A 9,404-nucleotide genomic window follows, 5' to 3' on the forward strand; every position below is an offset into this window, starting at 1 on the left:
GGCGGCGCCCCGTCCTGTGGCGCCGGTGGGAGGGGCGGCGCTCTGTCCTGTGGCGCCGGTGGGAAGGGCAGCGCACTGTCCTGTGGCGCCGGTTTGAGGGGCAGCGCCCTGTCCTGTGGCGCAGGTGGGAGGGGCAGCGCCCTGTCCTGTGGCGCAGGTGGGAGGGGCAGCGCCCCGTCCTGTGGTGCCGGTGGGAGAGTCGGCGCCCCGTCCTGTGGCTTGGTTGGCAGAATAGTGTCTTGTGTCAGTGGGAGGAATAGTGACCCAAGGGCCGGATAAAGGCAAGCAAAGGGCAGCAGGCTGCAGTTTGGAGACCACTGCTCTTCATCATACAATTCCTATTCTACTGTACTTTATTCTATTCTATTTTATATACAACCTGCCCATAGCACAGCAGCAGAACCAAATAGGAGAAGATTGTGCTGCATCATGAGATTGGGGTTTTTCTTTCCCTTGTCCACATTAGCTAACTTGTGATAGGATGAGGAATGGCCATACACAGGAGGTACAATTCAGAGCTAAGCACATGGATCTGTTCATTACATAGGAATTCTATGTGGATACATTGTATTAAGGGTAAGCTCTGAGATTGGAACAGCAGATTGGTTGACAGGAATCGCCTTGCCTCTTATACCGATCACTTTAATACACTGCACAGCTGCTGCAGAGGAACTAAAAGTATCAGCAAGCTTGCATGTATCTGTCTGTGAGAAATGCTGGGACTTGTAGTTCCTGGGTGCAGATACGGATGATAATCAGTGAAATATGTCCAAGCATCCAATCAAAAATCCGCACTTTGCACATCGCCACTGCACTGAGAGCCCCACTGCGGCTGCAGCAACTCGCTGTGAATAATCTCAGATGACAGCAGCCGTCGGAGGTGCCCAACCCCAGGCGGGAATCTGGCCCCGCCTACACACCGGGGGCCGAAATGTTTTCATGGAAGAGGGAGAGGAATGAGCAAAACGGGAATTTCTGCAAGACGGGGCGCGTCCGTCCCAAACACACAACCTTTCAGATTAACCCCCTAAATGCTGAGTGCTCAATTGGGCTCCAGCTCTGTGCAGTCTGTGGCCCTCCGGCCCCCGCCAGCCTTTGATGATGGTGGTCCAGAAATTCTCCCAAAACTTGCTCACTTTGTGTTTTTAAGGAATAACTCCGGCTTATTTGCCCAATTACAACTTATTTTATGGTTTTTAGAGGGTTATAACTAGAGATGCACCGATTTTTTTTTTTTTTTTTTTTTTTTGCCACGATTTTACTACGCTTGTGTGTGTTTTCCATAGGTCATGTGACTCAAAAATTTGACATGGGTGCATTATTGATGCATTTTTGCTGCATTTCGACAGCAGGTGTTTTTTTTTTTTTTTTTTTTTTTTTTTTTTTTAAACTGCCACAACGGAAGCGCAACGGACCAATGTGAAGACATACATAGAATTTAAAGGGATACATTTTTCTTGAACTTTTCTTGCGCTAAAGGTGCCAATAATGGCCGACAATAAATTCACATTCATTTAAATTCATGCTATTAATTAAAAAGTCTAAAAAATTATTTATAAAAAAAAAAAAAATATAATATACTGTACGTATATGTATGTGTGTGTGTGTGTATATATATATATATATATATATATATATATATATATATATATATATATATTATTTTTTTTTTTTTTTATACCCTGTGAAAGTTGTTTGGGAGGATTGGATTGGATTGTGCTGACACTGCTCATCCCCCTGCTCTTGTATTGCAAAATTATAATGTTTCTTGTCAGATTAGCACGGGATCTTCCTTCCTGAAAGTAAAGAACTGAACGTCTTGTGCTGACCTCCCCCCCCCCCCCCCCAAATCACACATCCCAGAATCCAGCTTGTCACATGACCGATAATGTGATCTCAATTAACCCCCATGACGCTAGATTTTAAATGCCCCTTTTGTGTTCGGCTATATACAGTATATCTGTATTCATCAATAAATCACATGTATGACTGACATATTTGCAGTATTTGTACAGTTTTTTTTTTTTTTTTTGTGCACTGGTCCAAATCATTTGGTGGAGGGGGGGTTATGGTGTGGGGGTTGTTTTTCAGGGGTTGGGTTTGGCCCTTTAGTTCCAGTAAAGGGAACTCTTAAGGCGTCAGCATACCAAGACATTTTGGACAATTTCATGCTCCCAACTTTGTGGGAAGAGTTTGGGGATGGCCCCTTCCTGTTCCATCATGACTGCACACCACTGCACAAAGCAAGGTCCATAAAGACATGGATGAGTGAGTTTGGGGTGGAGAAACTTGACTGGCCTGCACCTCATCCCGATAGAACACCTTTGGGATGGATTAGAGTGGAGACTTCGAGTCAGACCTTCTTGTCCAACATCAGTTCCTGACCTCACAAATGCGCTTCTGGAAGAATGGTGAAACATTCCCATAGACACACTCCTAAACCTTGTGGACAGCCTTCCCAGAAGAGTTGAAGCTGTTATAGCTGCAAAGGGTGGGCCAACTCAATATTGAACCCTACGGACTAAGACTGGGATGCCATTAAAGATCATGTGTGTAAAGGCAGGCGTCCCAATACTTTTGGTAGTAGTATGTTTGTGTATGTATGTATGTATGTATATGTATATGTATATATGTGTGTGTGTGTGTGTGTGTATATATATATATATATGTGTGTGTATGTGTATATGTATATGTGTGTGTGTGTGTATATATATATATATATATATACACACAGCGATCAGGAAAGGTTTTCAAATGTCCCGTGTACATGAAGCCTAAATTTTGTCCTTTAACCATTAATACATTTACTGCTCCCCGTAAAACTTTATTTATTTATTGCATTGACCCCCCCCCCCCCCCGTGCTCTCCCATCCAATTTTTGCCTTCTAGCCTTAGAAATAAAGAAACTTGGTTCGGCTCCTGTTAATTTCGATAACGTTTGGCTTTGGCATCCACACCTTTGATATGTGTGTCCAAACCTTCCCAAACTGAACCCAGGTGTGTTCCTCTGATCCCTACCCAGGAGTATCGGGGTAACTATGGGGGTGCGGTGCAGGCTCCTGGGACATAAGAAGGGCAGCGCAGGGGATGTCCACCCAGTTTGCCAAGATTTAGAAGTTGAGGGCTTCAGATTTATTTAACATTGAACTTGATGAATGATGCGCAATGTCTGGGCTCTTCCTGATCGAAGACTTCTGAATTTTATTAATTATTTTGAATCTTCTGCCTCCAGGAGGATCTCATCTCCACCATCGGTGAGAGCGCCGCGCAGGGTGTGGCCGGAGTAATATTTTGGGGTGATGCAGAATACACTAAAAATAAGGTGAGTGTCCCGTCCCCCCCCTTATACCCAGACCTGTACCCCATGTCCTGATCCTGAGCCCCATCCTCCGTACTGGTGCCCCCTCTCCTCTGCTGATTCATGACAATAATACATTGTTACTTTAATGGATTCCTCCCAGAATACTTCTTATCCATTAGCGGCACATCGATCACAAAGTTAAAATGGACAAACTTGTATCAAGGATTAGGGGATTGCTATTCAGTGCCCCTCCAACCTCCCCAAGGAAACCAGGGCCAGGAAACCATACATTCATTCTTTGTGAATGGGACAAAATTGAAAGTTGGTAGGCTTTTTCCTCCACAGGTTGAATGTTCCTTATTACAGTGCATTGCGAAAGTATTCGCCCCCCTTGAACTTTGCAACCTTTTGCCACATTTCAAGCTTCAAACATAAAGATATAAAACTTTAATTTTTTTGTGAAGAATCGACAACAAGTGGGACACAGTCATGAAGTGGAACGAATTTTATTGGATATTTCAAACTTTGTTAACAAATAAATAAACTGAAAAATTGGGCGTGCAAAATTATTCAGCCCCTTTACTTTCAGTGCAGCAAACTCTCTCCAGAAGTTCAGTGAGGATCTCTGAATGATCCAATGTTGACCTAAATGACTAATGATGCCTGAAATGTGGCAAAAGGTTGCAAAGTTCAAGGGGGCCGAATACTTTTGCAAGGCACTGTGTGTGTGTGTGTGTGTGTGTGTGTATATTGTGTGTATGTGTGTGTGTATATATATATATATATATATATATATATATATATATATATATATATATATATATATATATATATATATATATATATATATATATATATATATATATATATATATATATATATATAAATAAATAAATGTGTGGTTCAAGAAAATACTACATTGTGACCTCCTAGATGTAGCTAATGATCATAGTAAATATGTTTTTTTCCTATGCTCATCAACTCCATCTAGTGGCCATAATGTTGTATTAATTTTTTTTTTCTGATATACTTTATTATTATTATTATACAGGATTTATTTAGCGCCAACAGTTTGCACAGCGCTTTACAATATGAGGGAAGACAGTGGAGTTACAATACATTTCAATACAGGAGGAATTGTAGGGCCCTGCTCGTTAGAGCTTACAAGTCCACTCTATTCTTTATGTATGCATAACATTCAACGTAGAGATAAAATGGCCAAATAGCATTTGATTTTGTGCAGAATGAATAGCTTTGCATTATTCTTATTAATAATAATATTATTAATAATAAAAAAAAATTATGTATGTAAATATACAGTATCTTACAAAAGTCAGTACACCCCTCACATTTTTGTAAATATTTTATTCTATCTTTTCATGTGACAACACTGAAGAAATGACACTTTGCTACAATGTAAAGTAGTGAGTGTACAGCTTGTATAACAGTGTAAATTTGCTGTCCCCTCAAAATAACTCAACACACAGCCATTAATGTCTAAACCGCTGGCAACAAAAGTGAGTACACCCCTAAGTGACAATGTCCAAATTGGGCCTAAAGTGTCAATATTTTGTGTGGCCACCATTATTTTCCAGCATTGCCTTAACCCTCTTGGGCATGAAGTTCACCAGAGCTTCACAGGTTGCCACTGGAGTCCTCTTCCCCTCCTCCATGATGACATCACAGAGCTGGTGGATGTTAGAGACCTTGTGCTCCTCCACCTTCTGTTTGAGGATGCCCCACAGATGCTCAATAGGGTTTAGGTCTGGAGACATGATTGGCCAGTCCATCACCTTTACCCTCAGCTTCTTTAGCAAGGCAGTGGTCCTCTTGGAGGTGTTTGGGGTCGTTATCATGTTGGAATACTGCCCTGCGGCCCAGTCTCTGAAGCGAGGGGATCATGCTCTGCTTCAGTATATCACAGTACATGTTGGCATTCATGGTTCCCTCAATGAACTGTAGCTCCCCAGTGCCGGCAGCACTCATGCAGCCCCAGACCATGACACTCCCACCACCATGCTTGACTGTAGGCAGACACACTTGTCTTTGTACTCCTCACCTGGCTGCTGCCACACACGCCTGACACCATCTGAACCAAATAAGTTTATCTTGGTCTCATCAGACCACAGGAGATGGTTCCAGTAATCCATGTTCTTAGTCTGCTTGTCTTCAGAAAACTGTTTGCGGGCTTTCTTGTGCATCATCTTTAGAAGAGGCTTCCTTCTGGGATGACAGCCATGCAGACCAATTTGATGCAGTGTGCGGCGTATGTCTGAGCACTGACAGGCTGACCCCCCACTCCTTCACCCTCTGCAGCAATGCTGGCAGCACTCATACCTCTATTTCAAGACATCCTCTGGATATGACAGTGAGCACATTCACTCAACTTCTTTGGTCAACCATGGCGAGGCCTGTTCTGAGTGGAACCTGTGCTGTTAAACCTCTGTATGGTCTTGGCCAACGTGCTGCAGCTCAGTTTCAGGGTCTTGGCAATCTTCTTACAGCCTAGGCCATCTTTATGTAGAACCAAATTATTTTTTTATTTCAGATCCTCTGAGAGCTCTTTGCCATGAGGTGCCATGCTAAACTTCCAGTGACCAGTATGAGAGAGTGAGAGCGATAACACCAAATTTAACACACCTGCTCCCCATTCACACCTGAGACCTTGTAACACTAACGAGTCACATGACACCGGGGAGGGAAAATGGCTAACTGGGCCCAATTTGGACATTTTCACTTAGGGGTGTACTCACTTTTGTTGCCAGCGGTTGAGACATTAATGGCTGTGTGTTGAGTTATTTTGAGGGGACAACAAATTTACACTGTTATACAAGCTGTACACTCACTACTTTACATTGTAGCAACGTGTCATTTCTTCAGTGTTGTCACATGAAAAGATAGAATAAAATATTTACAAAAATGTGAGGGGTGTACTTTTGTGAGATTGTGTATGTACATATATATATGTGTGTGTGTGTGTGTTATATATACACACACATTTTTTAGATAATGTTCTTATTATCAAAACATTTTTGTTCTAAAACATTTTTTTTTATAAAACAATATTAAAAAGTATTAGTAAAAAAAATAAATTGTGTGTATATGTATGTATGTATGTATGTATATGTATATATGTGTGTGTGTGTGTATATATATATATATATATATATATATATATATATATATATATATATATACATATATATATATATATATATATATATATATATATATATATATATACATATATATATATATATATCTCTAATATAATATAATTTTATATATACACACACTTTAGATTTAGATAACTTTAAATATATTTTTTAGATAATGTTCTTATTAAAACCTAATATTGGCAAAAAAAAATATGAATTCTATAATTTTCTATTATTATTATTTTTATTATAATTCTTATTTATGCACCCCTTTTGGTTTTGCAATGCTTGAAAGAAGATTTGAACTGTAACTCCTGTTTAGAGCCCAACTGCTGCCAACATGATCCATGATGGTGGTCATTGCCAAGCTTTTAGTAATCTGTCTCTCCTCCCCGCAGGAAACCTGCCAGAAGATTAAGTCGTATGTGGATCAGGATTTGGGTCGATACATTGTGAATGTCACCACCGCAGCCTCTCACTGCAGCCAGGCGCTCTGCGGCGGGAACGGCCGCTGCCTGCGCAAAGAAAACGTCACCGACGCCTTCCTGCACCTCAACCCCGCCAGCTTCCGCATTGTGACGGACAACACTCCCAAGTCCAACGCGTCCGTTCCAATATGGGCGGAGGGTCACCTGTCAGCGGGGGACGTGGCCCTTCTGAAGACTCAGTTCCGCTGTCAGTGTTACATTGGCTGGCACGGCGGCTCCTGCAGCCTGCAGAATAGTACATATAAAATAGCGGGAGCCGCAGAGCTCTTCTATGGCCGCGTATGGTTGTGGCTATTAATGGCTTTCCTTCTAATGCTGGTTTAAGGGTCGCGACCTCGCGGGACACTTTAACATTTTGACACTACAGCGGACGCCGAACGCGGTCTCCAATCTGCAGCAATGAGAGGGGAGCGTGAACATTATTTATTTGTTACTGAACTCTCCATCCTGAGCCGGGATGGCTCTGTGTATTCCTACCTCTAGGACCTGATGATTGGGGGGAGGGGGCCCCCCCCTCCACATACCTGCTGCCACCCCAGCAGTAGGTACAAGGGGCGAGCGGGGTCACCTCGGGAGCCCGCCAAATCTAAGAACTGTGCAATATGATTCTCTTCCAGTGTCCGGAGATTCGGGAAGCTGCTTTTTTTTTTAACCAAGTTGATGCCTTGCTAGCGATCATTGCAGTCCTTTCCGCCCTGGTCCGGCAGCTCTAATGGCGGCAAGGCACTCAGGAAACGTACCATTGTGCCACTCACCACCGGTGCCTCCATCCGTTTGCTGCTCCAGTCTTTTTAGCATTTTGTAGATTGACATTGTGCCTTGTTTTTTATATAAGCTGCATTTTGTCTGCAGTGTCATCATAAAGCCTCCATCGAGGGGGCTTTGTATGAATGAGAACCCCAAACCTGGAGAACCAAACTGGTGATTTGTCATCTCTTCTACCAGCTCTGCCGAACCTGGCACCAGACACCGGAGAGACCTGGAAGAATAAAATCTTACAACTTTTCAGAGTTGTGTTTTTTGTTTGTTTCTTTTCACCACTAGCAGGCTAGACAGATGAGAGAGCCTGATTTGCGGGGGATTGGGTAGGTTGTTTGGGGTGACACCATGGTACCCCTTGTTACTGTGGCAGGCTAGACCGAAGAGAGCCCATTTCGGGGCGTTGTTGGGGTTGACACAATGTTTCACCAGGGCATAGTGGCAGGCTAGACAGGAGAGAGCCAGATGAAGGTAGGGGAGGGTGACACCATGTTTCCAGGGTACTGTGGCAGGCTAGACAGGAGGGAGTCTTTGGGGGGGGGGGGGGGGTTGTTGGGGTGACACCATGTTACCAGGGAACTGTGGCAGGCCAGACAGGAGAGAACCAGATGGGGGTGTTTGGTAGTGCAACACCATATTTCACCAGAGCACAATGGCAGGCTAGACAGAAGAGAGCCCAACTGGGGCTGGGGGGGCAGTTGTTTGGTGTGACGCCATGATACGAGCGTACTGTGGCAGGGTAGCCAGGAGAGAGCCTGATGTGGGGTGGAGGTTGTTGGGGGTGACACCATGTTACCAGGCTAGACAGGAGAGAGCCTGATGTGGGGTGGAGGTTGTTGGGGGTGACACCATGTTACCAGGCTAGACAGGAGAGAGCCCGATGGGGGGTGGAGGTTGTTGGAGGTGACACCGTTTTGCCAGGGTACTGTGGCAGGCTAGACAGGAGAGAGCCAGATGGGGGGGGGGGGGGGTGGAGGTTGTTTGGGGGGACACCATGTGTACCAGGGTACTGTGGCAGGCTAGACAGGAGAGAGCCAGATTGGTGTCAACCTGAACAAGCCCCCCAATTGGGCTCTCTCCTGTCTAGCCTGCCACTGTGCCCTGATGAAACATGGTGTCAACCCCAACAATCCCCCCATGTTTCATCAGGGCACAGTGGCAGGCTAGACAGTAGAGAGCCGGGTAGGTTTGGTGGTGTGACACCATATTTCACCTGGGCACAATGGCAGTCTAGACAGAAGAGAGCCTAATTGGTCGGGGGGGGGGTGACACAATGTTACCAGGGCACTGTGGCAGGCTTAGACAAGAGAGAGCCAAATTGGGGGGGATTGTTGGGGTTGACACCATGTTCACCAGGGCACAGTGGCAAGCTAGACAGGAGAGAGCCCAATTGGGGGGATTGTTGGGGTTGACACCATGTTTCCCCAGGGCATGGTGGCAGGCTACACAGGAGAGAGCCCGGTAGGTTTGGTGGTGGTGGTGGACTGTGACACCATATTTCACCTGGGCACAATGGCAGGCTAGACAGAAGAGAGCCTAATTGGTGGGGGTGACACAATGTTACCAGGGCACTGTGGCAGGCTAGACAGGAGAAAGCCAGATGGGGGAGAGGACGGTAGCTGGGAGGTGACACCAACCAGGGCACAGTGGAAGGCTAGACAGGAGAGAGCCTGATAGATTTGGTGGTGGCGTGGCACC

General features: G+C 44.6%; 1 protein-coding gene across 1 annotated transcript in view; it reads left to right on the forward strand.

The window, feature by feature from the left end:
- Positions 1-7,957, forward strand: part of LOC309562113 (hyaluronidase-2-like) — a gene marked incomplete at its 5' end in the record, with an annotated part of 10,543 nt that extends 2,586 nt beyond the window's left edge. The window contains 2 exons of the mRNA XM_082266244.1: positions 3,233-3,322; positions 6,858-7,957. Of these exons, the coding sequence (XP_082122370.1) occupies positions 3,233-3,322; positions 6,858-7,271 (504 nt within the window). The 3' untranslated portion in view covers positions 7,272-7,957. The remainder of the gene's footprint in view (positions 1-3,232; positions 3,323-6,857) is intronic.
- Positions 7,958-9,404: the final 1,447 nt, after the last annotated feature.

Source organism: Pelophylax lessonae (assembly GCF_965119305.1).
Source record: "Pelophylax lessonae genome assembly, chromosome: 8".
NCBI lineage: Eukaryota > Metazoa > Chordata > Amphibia > Anura > Ranidae > Pelophylax > Pelophylax lessonae.